The sequence below is a fragment of the Nothoprocta perdicaria genome, unplaced genomic scaffold, assembly GCF_003342845.1.
Source record: "Nothoprocta perdicaria isolate Ctin4 unplaced genomic scaffold, notPer1 scaffold_28, whole genome shotgun sequence".
NCBI lineage: Eukaryota > Metazoa > Chordata > Aves > Tinamiformes > Tinamidae > Nothoprocta > Nothoprocta perdicaria.
The window spans coordinates 1805400-1822487 of record NW_020455510.1 but is presented as its reverse complement, the minus strand read 5'-3'; the positions used below and the strand labels follow the sequence as shown (position 1 = coordinate 1822487).

The 17088-nt window shown below is 40.6% G+C and overlaps 1 protein-coding gene across 1 annotated transcript in view; it reads left to right on the top strand.

The window, feature by feature from the left end:
- Positions 1 to 17088, top strand: part of LRP5 (LDL receptor related protein 5) — a 125032-nt gene that overhangs the window by 27081 nt on the left and 80863 nt on the right. Inside the window, exon 2 of the mRNA XM_026041246.1 lies at positions 8808 to 9204. Coding sequence (XP_025897031.1) covers positions 8808 to 9204 — 397 coding nt within the window. The remainder of the gene's footprint in view (positions 1 to 8807; positions 9205 to 17088) is intronic.

The following is a 17088-nucleotide window of genomic DNA, read 5'->3' as shown; positions in this document are numbered from 1 at the left end:
TAAACCAGATGGATTTAAAACTTGCAACTGACTTTCACCCCCTCATCTCCCCAACATATATGTGCAGCGAAAGCTGCGCTGTGTATTGCAGGTATGTGGCAGAATGAACACACAGGCTCCCTTCTCTTGTAGCCTATTGGCAAACAGATGACCCATATCTAGGCTGTCTCTTAGTGTYCAGCAATATCATACTCAATATAGTATTTAGCATATATGAATAAAACTGGCACTAAAAATATTTCATATTTTGGGATACTAGTGTGGATTGGATTACTTTGCACTGGTTTGTGCCTGGTGTAACCATGTAAACAATTGAAAATATAGGCTGTTAAAGAGTAAAATTTACAGATTGCCTGACATCTGCTACGAATTCTGTGTATAAATATGGGRTATTCTTAGTGGTTTAAAATAACATCCCTGTCTCCTGCTGAATTTTAAAGCTTGATTTACCTAAAATAAGTGAAGTTGTAAATGAATCCTCCTTACTTGATAACCAGAACATTTTCTTTCATGGTTTGGAGGGGGGAATTATCATCAAATGGATTTAGCTGGAGGGTTAGAGGAGTATGAGGGGAAAAAATGTATTTTCCTCTTTTTCTCTTTTCCTCCTAGAGAAGGCCTTGAAGCGAGCCATCCCATCTCTGAATAGCCGTTCCTTCTTGTCTTGATGACCCATCCCTGCCACTCGCTGCTTCACAGAAAGCAGTCCTGTTCATGGCAGGAATGAAATTCAGGAGGTCCTTGTGGAAAAGCAATAGCTGGGCTTCACCACAGTCTTTTGAGATACTTAACAGAAGAAGGGAAGATGTTTGCTGTGGGTGGAATGACTTTTACAAATAGAGGTGATGAGCAGGCTGTGGAAGCATTGCCAAGCTTCCCTGAGGTGGGTGTAAAAGTGAGGAGTGCTGATTTTCAGTCTTGTGCTCTACAGACAACTTCCACCTACCTCTGTTGCAGCAGAAATATTCTATAATTTAGTAATTATACTGGGAATTCACCTTATCCAGAATAACGTGTTTTGAGGATGAAAGTAATAGCTCTCTCTTCTTTGGAAGACTGTACCTGGCAAGTTTAAACTCGGGTTGAATATGTGCAGTTAGTACAAGAAGATCAACTTTTAATCTATCTTTTGAAGTTGGTGATCAATGGATTTCAGATGCTCTGGAGCAACAGCTGTCAGTAAGGACTGCGGTGCAAAAGAGAGAGCTTAGGCTTTTAAGRAACGGAAGCTTTCTTTTTTTGTTGTTTTGTACTGTCTTGTAATGGTTATATTCAAAGAGTGAAAGAAGGTTGTGTGTGGCTCGTGATTTGTACATGCCACTTTCCCTTCTTGCCTATTGAGCTGTTGTGCAATGGGTTTTGGTTTTAGGAGACAGGTTTGGCAAAACCCTTGATTCCCTCTGTTTTCCTTCCACATCTATATGTTGCTCCTCCTTACCTTGCTTCCCTGGTCTCTATGGCTGCTGCAGTGATTGGTGTGTTCCTGCTGCTGACAGCTGCTGGCTCCCCTTGAGCTAAGYCATGAAAGATGAGGATAACACCTAAGGAGAGGACAGCATGTGGAATGAGTTATTTCCCTAAATGTTTGGAAGAGCCCTATGCTGAGTGTCAAAGGTCTAGTCTCCTTAGGTTCCCTGAAGCTCAGGAGCTGGAAAAGAAGATGGATCACCTAGAGCCATAGGACTGGTTACTCTAATGAATTTGGAGGTGCTGGGACCCTACGTACTCACTCTGTTTCTGGGCAGCAGCTATTTTTAAAGCACTGAAAGCTGTTGCATGCTTACTCYATATGCTGTCTTAGACTATCCACAAGTGTGGACACCCTTTGGTGCCAAAGTTTSTCCCTGGTTGTTTTTACCAACTTGTGTGCATGTGGGGGAATTGTTTTTGCTCTATGGTGATGAATGTTTGTGTGGTTTGGGGCACTGACTGCTGCGAGAATTACATGCTATTCCCTGTGCTGYGCGGAAGTGCAGACGGCCTAACCACAAAGGTCCCCGTGGCCATTGTCCTTGTAAGAATTGGTGGGCTATTTAAACTGCAAGTTGTTGCATGTCCTGATAGTTTGGGCAGCTATTTTAGTCTGTGTGCTTATTAAAGTGAGGTCTTGGTGCTGTGTCGTGAACCAGGTTGCCATGATCCTCAGTTGCTTTTGCAAAAAGAGCTAAGCTAAGGCTTTCCTCGACCTTTAGCCCAATTGCCTGCGTTAAGGACTGGCAAGTGAGACTCTGCTCTGTGGTTCATATATAAAATGCATTTCAGCTTTCAAAGGGAGCAGATGAAACATGGGCACGGCTACAAGTATGAGTATCACTGGTTAATACTCTTGTGCTCAGCGTGTTTTCAAGAGAACTGTTGAGGTGCAGCACCTTAACAGCTCATGATAGCCTCTGCTCTGTCATTTTTGCAATAGGATCACTTGACCTTAATCTGTAAAGGAGTGGAGCTATTTCAAACTGATTTTCGGAAGCAGTGTTGAAGCTGCAGTAAAATATTCTGAAGATCATCTARTTGTTCTTCCCATGTTGCTTCTGCTAAGGCTAACGGGAGTCCAGAAGCACTTCATAAACTTTTATTTCTCAAGAAGAGGTTGGTAAAATTAAAACAGAAAAGAAAGTTAATGACTGAATTCAGAAATAAGTAGCAGTAAGTAGACTCCCCATAATTCACAGAGCTTATTTTCTTACTAGAGATGGATGGAGAACAGAGGAGAACAAAGGTTATAACTGCCATTTTATGTCTGGAGTGAAGTGCAGAGGCGTCTATGCTGCTGTGCATTCAATATAAGTGCTTATCTGCATTACTTAGGAATGTGATAGAGATAGTAGTGAGGGAGCTGATGTAGATATGCTAACACTGATACTGCTTATAGGGACTGGTCTAATGAGTCATGTGTAAGGTGTAAAAGTGCTCTAGGGTTATGCTATGTCTGCACAAGAAGGCTTTGCTGGTGCAAGTGRAACAATGAAGTTATAGTAGTTAAACTCCTCTTAACATGGGCAAGGCCCAAGAGTATTCAGGAAAGCCAGAGCAGAGCTGAAAATTGAACTCATGCTTGAGTCCTGAGCAGTTTGATCAGGACTGTTTTCTTCAGTCAAGAAGAATTGATGAGGAGTTGAATTTTTCTTCTGTATGTTCACACTGGTGTACTGTGAAATCAAATTCTGTGTAGTTACCTCCGTCATCAAGTTAAGAATGTGTTTTGCAGTTAGCGGAAAAGCACTGGAAAATGAGTGTGTCTCCCCCAAGCCCTTTATAAATGATCCTTTTTCTAGAATGAGGTGCTGTTGGTCAAGCACTGCATTATCCAGATTAGACTGAGCAATTGCTGCAAGAAGGCTGCAACTTGCCATAGTTTASGCTAATTTCTGGTTAGAGTTCATTCCATGCAGTAGCTGTGGACTTTCAGGTTCATTCACTCTCTTTTTGTCCAAGAACTGTGAACTCCCACTGTGCTTTAAATGTTGCCTATTATGGAAAAATATGAACTGTTCTAATTTTATTGAAAAAGATTTTTTTTTTTGGTAACTACATGAAAATGTTGCTCTTTTAATTGGGTGGCAATAGGCTGCATATAAACAGTTTGTCCTCCACATTCATCATTCATCCTGTTACTGTTTATTCTTTTCCCTTTTCAAAATAGAAGTCGGTTTTCTTTTTCAAGCAATTTGCAGTTGTCAGGGGCATCGCTGATCAAAATCGAGTATGGAAACAGTGTTCCTTTGAGAGTCTTGTAGCTTGTTAACCATGAATTARCTTCTCCAGCAAGGGATGTTGCATCTGGTTCTGTAACAGAAAAGCTCATCTGAAGGTCAGCAGTAATCGAAGTTGTTGTTGGCTTGGGCAGGGGGGAAGGAAGAAGGCTTYGAAGAACTGAGAGTGGGCCGTGGAGTGGGCTGACCTAAGGCAAATGGGTTTGGAATACAGCCTGTTGTTACAGAGTTTACAAGCTGTTGCTTTCATTCACGCTGTAAAATCAGAAGTGCATTGGTCTCACTTATTTGGGTTAATGAATGTGACAGTTAGTGGGATGAGGAGGGAGGAGACAGTGATGAGAATAGAAACTGAAATTAACTGGTTTTCCAATTTGCCTGGTCGAGAGTTACAAAATAAATACTTSAATGCACTAAGGATAAAGTGTTCTCTGCACCTTCAGGCCCAGTTAAGGACCGATGCACACTAGCAAGACATGGTGACTTGAAAGGAGCTTGGCCTGCACGTTCTTGGAAATGAATTTCCCATTCTGCATACATGTGGGATTGAAAACAAACAAACTTGCACCATGTATCAGTGGGATGATCAGTGGGATGATCTTGAATCTCTGGGATGGTTTGGTGATGGCACAGCAAATCAAATTTATGGTCAGCCTTGTTTGTTGCTTTTATAGTATTCTGTTTTTCTTACTCAAATACTTTGAAAGGCCTTCTGAACTTCTAAAATATTGAGTTTAGTAATTTTGTGAAGCTAAACATTTTGTAGTAGTACCAGCCTATTRGGAACCTAAGCTGAGATATATAAGGCAAGTATTTCTCTCTGGATGTCTTAAAATGTATAAAGGTTTTAAAAGGCTGTAGAAATATTAGTCACAAGTTGTGTTGATTGCCTAAAGAGTGGTGGTCGTCTTCTTCCCTAGCTCTGGGTTATCTGATTAACAATTTAATGGGTTATTCAAGAAGTCTAAACTGCTTTTTCTTCAGTTTGGTCAGAGTCTGAGAAGTCAGATATTTGTCTATCAGGACAGGTCCATCTCTTAGCACTCTGAAAGACTGATACTATGTATGGATTCTGCTGTCTGATTCTTCCCTTTTCAAAAGGGAAACTGTTTTCTAGGTTCCCCCCGGAAAATTTGTCAAGTTCTGTAAGCCTTTTGGGAGACTTTCTGGAGCCCCTGTGTAGYTGAAGCTACAGCATCACCAAAACAACTCTGCCTTCTACTGAACTGCCCCTTTGCCACTGCCTTCAAGCTCTGACCGAACTTGTTAAATGCAAGACCATGGAAACAGAGCAGTTAATCACTCTCCTGGCTTTTGCATTGTTTGGAAGGACAGCAGAGCTTGCATTCCTCCAGCAGCATTCCAGGCAAGAATCAATCTTGAGAACTAGTTGAGAACATGAGTTACTTGTTTTGATCACTAATTTGCTTCATACCAGCAATGTTCTAAAAGGGCGCTGCCCCCATTTTTGTAAAATGTGGGCTGAATAAAGTAGACTGATGAGGAAGAGCAGAGAAATGAATATAGTTTTCAAAAGCTAAGTTCTGCTTGTTCTCTCTGCCCCCCTGGAATTTGAATAGTCTTTTGTTTTAAAAAGGAGTGATCTCTGGCTGCTTTCAGTAATCAATCAGTTTGCATCAGTGTATAAACATGGTACAATTTTACCACAATTGCAAGCATGTCAGTGTCCTTTCCCTGCTGGGCGTCCAGAGGCAACACAATGCAGCAATCAGGACGGCTTTGGAGCAGAGAAGTGACAGGGAACACAGTGGTTAATGCAGTATCTGTGTGCTGTTGCCCTACTGTGTGCATCAGTGGAGAAGAAATTGCTTGAAAGGGATGGGGAACTGGGGTAATATTGATACTGATCGAGTTGGACATCGTCTGATCTTCGGTTAAGACGCTATTCAATTCCTCCACTGACGAGCTGGCGATATTTCAGGTCTCTTTTTCCTTTGTTGTAGTAGTAAATAATGGTTTCAGTGTGGAAATGACTAGATAAAAATCTTTCTATGCGTATTCTTCAAAACACATCTTTGGATAATACTTTTTCTAGTTTGTGCTTGGATTTTTTTTTTTTTTTTTTAATAGCATTAGTCTTAGTCTGGATAAGGGATTGATTTAGTGAAGAAGCATACACAACTGGAAAGTTCTTAGCCCCAAAGAACCTTACTTTAACAAACCCGTCTAACACTAATCTTTGCAAGCTTTTGGATAGTTTGATATAGTGCTACTTAAAATATATATGATTATGAGAACCCACTAAGTTGCAGAGAATAGAATAAACAGTTTGCATTCTAGATATTTTTCTTCTGTTTTCAATAACTAACCTGTGGAGCTTTCATGATGTTATTACTATTGTTTTTTAAGATGGAGAAGGAGACTTGGCAAGTTTGGAAATGAGATGGGAGTGCTACTGGGACTTCATTTCCTAGCAAATAATTCTCCTCAAGCTGTATAAACTTTCTTGAGTTAAATACTGTAGAAAACAAAGATATTACATTTTCAGTGAAACACTCCCAGCAACAATTGTCTGTCTTTGCTGTCCAAGAGCCTCACCAGCTGATTTAAATTTTCCTTATTACTTTCATCAGTATAAGCTTCCTCCAAAAAGAAAAACAAAGCCATTGCTTTCCTGACTTGGGGCAGAGGGGGGAAGGCCAAGCATAACGATAATAAAAAGAGCTGAAATTTTATGCATGTTTTGAGTTCATCTGAAGTTGAGTTGTAGATTCTGACTGAGCTCCTTGGCCTGCACATAAATACATATATTTTTTTAATTTGTAAGCGTGTATTTTGTAAGCATGTATATTTGTATGCAATGGTACGTGCTTTCCAGGGAGCATGTGGTTGGACCAGGGTTCCTGAGAAAGGCCTTAGCCTSTGATGAAGCTGCCAGCATAGCAAACCTGGCATGCGGAGCTAGTATATAGCATCTGCTTTTTAAAGTGCAGAAGGAATTGAATCTGAAAGACAATATCAAGAGCTAAATTTCATATATTATATACAGTAACATGAATTTGAAACTGAAGGTATTTATATCACAGGCTTGAAGCCTTAAAAGATGAAATGACATATCTACCATTGCTGCTCTGTTCTGTGCGTCGTTCCTTGTGTTGAGTGGCAAGTTTCTGGACCTCTGCTGAGTGCATGTGAGAAGCAGCAACATCAACCAGAGTGACTGTACATGAAGCTATGAGCCAGCAGTTGATTGGCATAGACCTCCAGCAGCTGTTGCATGAGTTGGAAGAATGGAGGCAGGAGTACTGGGGTTCAATGTGACAAATAGTTGGGTCAAATTAAAATAGATTAGATGACACAAGATGTCATCATTCATTAGATGGCACAAGATCCCTGCCATACTTTGGCAACCTTAGGAAAAGCTGAGCAAGCTCCATTACTTCTAGCAACTGGTGCCTTTTCTAAAGTACTATCATTCTCATTAACTGTTGATCATGTTCACAGGCCTGGCAAGTAGGGTGGCATTATCATATTGGGCTGTTCCTTCTGAACCAAATCTACAGATAAGCGTTTTTCTTGTTTTCTGTCAGATGGGGAAGCAAGACTGCCCTCATGAGAGGTATGTGAAATGGTTAATTTGRCCATCAGTCTGGGTGGTATGCCAGGAAGGAATGTTCTGTAGTACATTTACTTAATGTCCTCTCTTTGGAAGAAGCAGCTGGCCTTAGTTGTGCCTCTGCATAACTCTTCTCCCCTGCCCACCCCCATCCTGCCCACACCAGTGTGTCCTACAGAAACTACTACAGTCTGCTATGGGGAGAGAGGGGTAGAAGGGACTGCAGGACTGACCTTCACACCTTCCTCTGAGGGTGGAGAGCCAGCCTCAAGAGGCAGGCACATATTTATATTTTCCTTTGAGGGTGATCGCAAACAACTTGTCTGTGTCAAAATCTCTACCAGTATTTCTGCTGCTTCTGTATATCTTGCTGTCATGTTAAGCTCAAATAGATTGATTTCGCTGCCTCTCATAATGAATATCACTCTTCAACTCCCTCCTTTCTTTTCATGAGGGCTGACATCATCCTCCCAGTTGATGACATTGTTCAACTGGACCTGACACTTGAGAAAAAACAGTCTTGCAGAGACTGGTGGAGCATCTCTACAGCTCTAGTGCTGTCGCATATTCAAACTTCCTTTCCTTTCTGCACCAATCCCAGGTTAGTGCCCCTTTCAAAGCCTTTCCTCTCCTGTTTGCTTTTATTCAGTAGTGAGAATCTCATTCCTCTAATGCTGGCTTCCACCACCCACTTAGAGCTTTAGACAACAAGAGTCTTTGTGCTTTTGCTCTTGGTGCTTCTCGCAGCAGTTCCCCCTAAACCTCCACAAACTATATAATTGTCGTGCTTCAACTCTTCCTTGAATCTGTCTCTCACTGTGATGTCAGGGGAAATAAGATTGTAGTTTTTCTCCTATCACAGTGTTTCCCCTGTGTGAGGACACTATAGCTGTGTTTTAGGGTGTTGTGACTAGTATGGTTGGCTTGCAGTCTGCTACTGAAAGACATCAGAACTGGACTTTTTTTTTTTTTTTTTTTTTTTTTTTTTTTTTTTTTTTTTTTTTTTTTTTTTTTTTTTTTTTTTTTTTTTTTTTTTTTTTTTTTTTTTTTTTTTTTTTACACCATGAAGACTTAATTTCTTTTAAACCAAATTTCAGGTTGAATGGGAGATATCTGTACATGTGGTCTGGGGGCATATGCAATTCAACTGGAAGCTGAGTATGTAGGAAATACCTTGCCTATGTTAGTCTCTGTCTAAGTGCTCTTTTGCATTAGCACCCTTGCTGATATGCACAAAGGAGCTTAAATGAGTTTGGCGTAAATTTTGAAAGGTGGCTTTCGGAACATAACTATTATGAGACTCTATCATAGCTTCAGATTTGGGCCTTCTCCTTCTGCTGTCATCTCCTTCATGCCTTGATAGTGTCGATTTTGCTCTTGTATGAGACTGTCATGTTCCTTCTTGACTGTCTACCCTGCTGATCAGGGAGAATAAATCCTCTGTTTTATTTACAATCATTACTTTAGCATCTGTAGATGGCAATAATACTAATATGATTTCCTTTTTCCTTCTGTAGCATCTCCCTTTCTGCTTTTTGCCAACCGTCGAGATGTTCGACTTGTGGATGCTGGAGGCACAAAGCTGGAGTCCACTGTGGTGGTCAGTGGTTTAGAAGATGCTGCTGCGGTTGACTTCCAGTATTCACAAGGCATCGTTTTCTGGACAGATGTGAGTGAAGAAGCCATCAAGCAAACTTACATTAACCAAACTGGCAATGTGGTACAGAATGTCATCATTTCTGGTCTGGTTTCCCCGGATGGCCTGGCATGTGATTGGATTGGGAAAAAACTCTACTGGACGGATTCAGAAACCAATAGGATAGAAGTAGCTAATCTCAACGGAACGTCCAGAAAAGTCCTCTTCTGGCAAGACCTTGACCAGCCCAGGGCAATAGCTTTGGATCCTGCTCATGGGTAAATATCAATTTGACTTAAATGTTGAAATGGATACGGWGGTGATTTATGTAGAATTTTTACTTCTGTAAAAGAAACAGTCTTTTCTTTCATTTTACATTTTCTTAAGGTATTTTTCTCAAGATCTGTTGCTGAAACATATGTTTAAACTTAAATATTTTGTGGCAAGAAATGATAGTCCAGACATAGAGCCAAAAAAGAAAAATACAGCTGTTCATATGTGCCAACTCAATCGTTGTGATGGCCTAACTTGTTCCACAGCATTTTTGAAAAGTAGTTAATTTTCCAAGCATTTTTATTATTATTCCCTCATTTATTTTGTCTGATGAGCCAACTTTCATTTGAGATGTGATGTGTATTTAATGAGTCTAGTCAACAAGATATGTAAATCTACATGAGTCAAAACAGGAATTCTCACTTGCTATGTTCTGGTAAACAAACCCAAGATATTTTAAGTGGTGATTTTGAAATAATTATGCTTGTGCTGGCAGGTGAATGAAGGCAGGTGAAATCATGTGCTCTTGATTTGAGGTGATTAGGTGAGGAAGCAATATGAGAAACGGCAAGATGTTGTTATAGCCACTTAGATACTTGTAGTACTCTTAAATACTTGCATCTCTGCTGAGTTCCTGTCGCTCCTGCACACATGCTATTTACTGTCCCTGTGCACAAGTTATACTCTTGGTCCATTGGGCCCGGTATTCAGTGCAGTGATGACTGAAGGCCTCTTGTGCCAGCACTGCAAGGGTGTGTGGCAAGCCAGAGTGCCTTGCTCCTAAGGAAATCATACTGTTAACAGGGAGGAACCACAGATCTGGTTGCAATAGAGAGCTTTTCTTTAAACACCCCAGTATTACTGGTGAAACTGTAGTACTTCTGCAAATCTGACTCCAGTTTACATTTGGAAGGAGGAGGCATACAGGCATGGTTTGTTTTCTGTGACTTTGGAAGTTCTGTGCAACAGTAGAAATAGTCTTGCAGAGCAGATGTGCACTAGTTCTGAAACACGTGCAATATCCAGTAAGTGTGACAATAGAGACATTGTTTCAGCCTTGCTTCCTGTTGCCTGGGAGTTGTACTATGTTCAAYTCTCTGCTCAATGTTGCTTTCTAAGAATTGTGTCCAAAAATTGTGTCCAAAAGTCTGGCATACTAAGAAGTTACACTGAGAAGTTGCCACCTTCTACCTGTGAGGTAGCMTATCTTGTTTATGCCCTCCCTCCCTAGGTCTGTAGTACGTGGACTCTTTCCTGGATGACTTATCTGCTTCTAAGTATCCTGTGTTTATTCCTCTAAGGAAAGTGTGAAATGAGCTTATATGAGGAATAGGATTTATTTGCCAAAACTTGACATATCTATGTGTAAGCCAGTCACTCCAAGATGTTGTTTTGATTGACATAACTGCTTGAGATGAGGAGCAAATGAGGAATCTTTTGAGCTTTGCTCAGGTGTGCTTGCATTGCCAATGCATTAGCTGATTTTGGACTTGGCTTGAGTTAGTTCAGTCTGCAAGGATTTCCCTCCTCACCCGCCATGGGAGCAGCAGCCTCCAACTATTAGTTTTAACTTGTGGCAGACATTGTTAATGTTTAGCCCATTTAATTTGCATGTGCTAATTCAGTGCAACACAGTAATGTAAATAAACTTTAAGTGGTTATGTGATAGTGAAGTAGGAAGATACATGTACTTTTCCTTACTAAACCACTCTGCTCCTTATGGATTATTAAAACCAACCTCCACRGAACTGCCATTCTGAATAAAGTGACAAATCCAGTATTCAGTAATGGCACAGGGACCCATTGAATTGATTGTAGGTTTGCCCAAATAAATGATGCCAGTTGGTCTAACGTAGTGAATTTAATAAATCAGCACATCATACATTGCATATATTTGTTCGTGGAATAAAACATTCAAGTTTACAGTAAATTTACAAGGACCTCATTTCACGTGGTGGTTCTGAAAAGTTTTGTAGGTACTGTCTGTGCGGTAGTGGTCCCCATTGTGGTTTTAGGCACAAACGGCTCTGGGTTTGAGCTATCCTAAAGCCAATAGCTCCTATTTTCTGTTATTTGCAAGGAAAAAAAATATGGRTTACACTACTAAGGAAAAAGAGAGTTTTCTTGGTTAATAGCTTTGTGTAGTCAACTGCATAGTGCAATTACTGCTAGTGGCAAAAGCCTAAGAACTTGTGGTAAAATAGAAGAGGCTCCATCAACCTCCCTAGGTAGTCTTTTCCACAGCTTTAAGCAGCCTTGCCATTTCAGAGCTGTCAAATCCCCTTTACTATTATGCTCTTTTAAACTTTCTAGCCTGGTCTACTGTGGACTTAAGGAGATTCTATTGCTAGGGACCTTTAAGAGCAAATTATTTGATCATGTGTCAGGAATGTAATAGGTGTGATTGACCAAGCCTTAGGGTGTGAGAAATGGACTTGCTGACTCAAGAAGGTTCCTTCCCAAGCCTTCTCTTTTGTGATGTCAGGCTGAAATGCAAAAGCTTGGTTTTTGAATGTTTTGGCAGGCTTGCCAAATAGTAACTTGAAATTTTCAGGCATAATGACATTTTTCAAGTGAACTTCATCCTTTCCATATTCAGCTCATCTTGCTTCTGTGGGGTTAATGGTCATCTGAGGGCTTCTGTGTTGGGGCAATGGATTTTAGAATATCTGACTACTCTGTAAAGGTCAGGTACGCAAAGCATAAAATATTTTTCTGCAAATTCATTGGCCATTTGGTCTGAGCATTCAGATCCCAGACTGGGTGTGGGTTGTATGTGAAGCTGAGTTTATTTTAATGGAATCTATATGGTTAAGTTCTTGATGTTATTTCAAAAAACATCAGCATTTATATGCTCGTACATTCTTGATAGGTAAACATCTTGTGGGAGATTCAGTAGTCTTTGTTTTTCCAAGTTTGAATTTGCAGTTTCTGTTTGAGTGTTCGTGTGCTTTTGGCTCAACAGTTTCTAACAAAACTCAAGATAGTGTATTTAAAATTTTACTCGAGTCTAAAGAAAGATTTTGTATGGCCAAGTGAAGAGAAACCAAAACATACACATGTTGTTTGAAGAAGCAAGAAATCATTTCAGTAACAAGTGTTTATGTTCACACAAGGAAACTTTACTTTCCTCAAAAGAAAAATTTCTAAACAACATGTGAATGCATAGCCAAGTGAGTTTTCAGTTACGTAGGGAAGGTCTTGGATCTGAACAGCCTAGAAGTGTGTTGGCAAGGGCGTTAAGACTAGAACCTCTGAATCTACAGCATGAGACTGCTGCCTTGGACCTAGAATGCATGGCTCTGACTCTGAGCAGTTGTAGTGCATACACAGACCTGCTGTTCACTGCTAAGTGCTAATGAAGGTAAATTTGGGACAGCATTTCAACTAAGATGATTTAGTTGMCATTATTAAAGCCTACAATTTAAACACAACTACTTTGAATAATAAAAATCTTGGAGTTCCTGGTTGTGAGACAGTTGTGCCCGTATTATGTAGAGCAAGCTTGCTGCTCGGGTTTAGTCTGCTTTCCGTGTTCGGGTTCCCTCAGAAGAGAACACTGCTGAAGAATTTTCTTCACTGGTTGTTGTCTGACTGAGCTCTTTGTCTTTCAAACCTTTTTGAAATGATTAGTGTTTGCTCTGGTCCTCTTTGTGGAAATGAAGAGAGCAAGGACCTTTAAAATGGTTTGGTTGGCTGAAGGAATTGCAGAGGAAGCATATGAACATAGCTGCATCTTTCTCTATTTCCTCCCTTGTTTTAGTTCTTCATGCAATGGCATGAAAGATATCTCGTCCCATTGGACAAGGGGAGTGCAAGTAGGGTAGCACAGCAGCTACCTTGATTTATGTACCAGCCTTCCCTTTTTAGACTGACAGAGGCTTTCAAGGAAGGAAATGAGAAATATGCAAATTTGAAAACAGCAATTAAAAGATTATTGGTTACAAAGGATAAAGCTATTAATCATCAGCTTTGGCATATTGCAGAGTGGTCATTAGCTTAGAGGTTAAAACAAGTCTAGTCAGGTTCTGAATAGTGTTAGGAAGAATTTGTGTTCCCTGGTTTAGTCTACCTTCTCCAGGTTGCTTATAGTATGTTAACTCAACATTATGCAATGACTGCCACTGGCTAATAAGGTATATATTTGCCATAGAAGAAAAGGATGAGATGACTAAGTATGACAAGTGTGGGGTATAAAAAAGTATTCAGAAGGGAGAGCCATAAAGATTAGAAAGCTCATAGTTTAGAGTCTGAAGTAAGAGCTCTCAAATATACCTAGGTGCTAATCTGTGCTTCCTTAGTGCTAACACCATGAACCAGACYTGTTGCTGTTCGTACATAATTCACAGCTGTGTTTACAGCTGCACTTAAGTAGAGCTGTAGTGGTGTTTAGTGCTGATTCACYAAGATCTTGGACCCACACAACTCTATGTTGCATGATTAAGTTAAGCATGTTGGCTTTCCTGTTCTGAAATCTTTGGGATCATCTGTGCGCCAAAGCACAGGTTCATGTGTGCTGCACTGGACTGAGGCTTAGAATAGTCTAATTTAAAATTGCTTTGTAAGGTGAAATGTATTTTAACAGTGTCTCAACAGTCTGATCTTATCTCTTTCGAAGCCACTGAGAGGGGGAGAATGCTACTGATAAAAAATTGTGACTASTACACATATCAGAGAAGGAATAAGTTAAATCTGCTATGGGTAAAGATTATGCTTTTGAGCATTGCTTAGTTGTGGCTACTTGATTGAAACACAGAAGATGACCTTGTTTTGAGAGGAACTCTGGATTACTTCTCCCTAGAAAGGCAGAGCTTAATTTCTACTGTATGTGTCTAAGTAGTTAACCTGAAGTATATAACTATTTTGAAGCTGAAGGTTAATTGTTTGAAGCACGGTAATGGGCATGGATGTATGAGTAGTATCGTTGTTTTCTTATAAGAAAAATACTCAACTGTAAAACTGGTTATGAGTCATAGGCAGTCTCCTGGTCTGGTGTAATTTCTGGTAGTTGGAAAGCCTTTGATATATTGTATGGCCAAATAGCTGCAAATAGTCTCATGCATGAGAAACTTGAAGTTCTTGTGGGAAGTGTTATTCACTCTAATTTTCAGATGGATGCCCTTGATGGTGACAGCCTCTCTGTAAAAGCTTCATCTTTCTCTCTCTTCCCTCTCCTTTCTCCCTACTTCCTGCTCATAGGTATGACTAAGGAGCATGAATTATTCAAAAACTTTGCTTTGTTTGAGAGCAGAACTGCCTCTTCAGATGGAGCAGAAGCCACTGGGATTTTTTTTCCAGACGGAAGTGTTTKGGGAAGAGGTAGAAGACTATAGACCTCTTTAATAACCCTATAAAACTTCCTCTCCCRTTAAACATTCTCCTTGCTGTGATTCCTTTTACGTGAATGGAGGGGCTGAGCTGCTTTGCTCTGCACACCTCTGGCCACCTGAAGTAATTTGGAAACTATATGATTCTTATCCTTTTTTTCCATCCCTATGCCATTTTTAGGTGAATGGAAGGAGGCTGATTAATGCAGTGTTGGGATGACTCCAGTTGTCTCAGTGCCAATGTGTGCTGCTTCAGGCTTCACATGAGAAGGCAGGAATGTAGCTTTGGTTTTGCCATTGGTTCTAGGGCCAAAGGATGGTGGAGGTTGTTTTCTTTCTGTGATGATTAGGTCTTGAGGGTGCAGTGCATAACTGGAGCAGATGAGAAATAATGTAGAAGGGATGGCATACATAGCATATTGGGTTGATTGGTTTTGTRCTGTTCTACTGATCATGAATGGGTGGCTTTGGTTTAACTAAGTATATGTATAGGTATGTATTGTCATGTAAAATCAAGCAATAGTTTAAGCTGAAAAAGGGAGTTTTCCAAGCAACACGTTGAATGCATGTTTAAATATTTGTATATTTATAAGATGATATTTAAAAATAGGATGGCGTAGATCACTAAGTCATCACTGAGTCCATTTATAATCCTCACCTCCCAAATCAACTCGGTGATTCTTTTGCAGTGTGACTTAGGCTCACCTAGGGCAGGATCTCCCAGTTGGGAGCCTGCAGCTCCTCGGGCAGCTGCAAAGCATCCTGATTCTTTCATCACCTGCTGTCGCTGCCCAGGAGGTGTGGGAGCTGTAGCTTCTGCCTTTCCCTGAGGAAAAGGAATTCTGGCCTTGTGTTCRTTCTCTCCCTGCCTTCCCTCGTTTTATTTTTTTCTTCTTTAGTTACACTAGTACAAGGTTTCTGTCTAGCACTGTGAATGAGCTCAAGGAACTATCATGTTTAAAAAGGGTTGTTGCCTTTGAAAATGTTTGTAAGACGTTTGTTTAAGGAAATCAGTTTCCTGATTTATTTTATAATGCTGCTTTGCAAGCTCTGGTGTCAGCCTAGTTGCGACGTGGTTTCCTGAGAGGACAATGGTGAAGTGGAAGCAGGAGAGCTAAAGTCAGATTTAGTACTAAAGATAACTTATCAAAGAGGCACAGCCTAAGAGACCTTTTATCTGTAGTCCCTCCGGTGCTCCGTGGCCTAGGCCCACTGATACATGCTCGTATTTCTGGGTTTCTTGACTTCTGAGCAGGAAGAGATCAGCTGGAGATGGTTCTTGTCCGCTGAGCAAGTATCTGCATCCTGCTGACCTCCAGGGCAAGGCATCTGGAAGTTTTCTTGAAGGTTTTGAGAAACTCTCTCCAAGGTCCTCCAGCTTTATGGTGCGTCATGTAACTTGGCTCTTTAATGGGCTACTGAAGCTATGTTGAGTACAGTTTGTTTGCCTCTGAGGAGCTACTAGGGCATCTTCTTGCTCCTTTCCATATGGATGAGCAGGAAGATGTGAGCTGTCTTGGAAAGCACTTTGTCACAGTCGTGTGCAGCTGCATCTCAGCTCATGAGCAACCATGTTTCATCTCCCTTCTTGTTCTCTGTATATAATATGTATAAGCCTGTAGTGAAGTGAGTCTTGGGGTGGGCGGGTGTCTTTTTTTTTAATATGTCTTTGAACATGGTTAGAATTACACATAGAGTACATATTCTTGATCTGGAGTAGGAAGATCTTCTGATACCTTGTGTCTTGTAAAGAACAACTACGCTACCAAGTTCAGTGTTTGTAAAATATATGATAACTTGAGCAAGTAATTTGCAGTTCAATGCTATGTAAGAATTGCCTTCTATTTCCTTCTTAGGGTGGTTAGCACATTCACAGTTTCACAATTGAGTCTATCAGTTCTGCAGCTTCTCATTCCTGTTTTTTTCTATTCCCCTTTGCTTTTGTTTTCTTTTTGTAACTTAAATGACAAGATGGAAGAAATAAGCTTTAAATGTGCAGGAATCTACACTGCAGGGCAGTTTCTTGTAAACTCTTTTTATATGCCCTAGGCTTGTGCAAGTTGGAGAACTTTGTTGAAATCAGAAGTTTGCACTGATTTACATCATCATTGTGTAAGCAGGTTGTATAAGACTTGGCAGCGATACTATGGGAGACAGAAGCAATGCTGGGCAGTGTGGGCTCCCCCTGCCCACCCGTGGCAGCTTTCAGCTCAAATGACCCATTGACTCCYCTGGGAGGGCAGAGCTGTAATTTCTGCTCTCGTCAAAAACCATGACGAGAGGCATGAAAGACCGGGAAACAATAAACGACCTGCAGCTTCAACACTGAAGGGAAATACAAACTCCATACTGTTTTTGCTCCTGCACTTGGGATTTTTAAATGAGTTAAGCAGCGCAGCCAAATATAAGGCTGCTGGGGTGCGCTTTATCAACTTTAAAACCTGCTCACAAGCCTCATTCTTCTGGTGTAACTGAAGCACCATTGAAGCCTTGATTCCAAGGGTACCCTATACTAATCATAYAGCAAAATGCAGTAGCTTGCTGAACCTGGTTGGCCTGTGA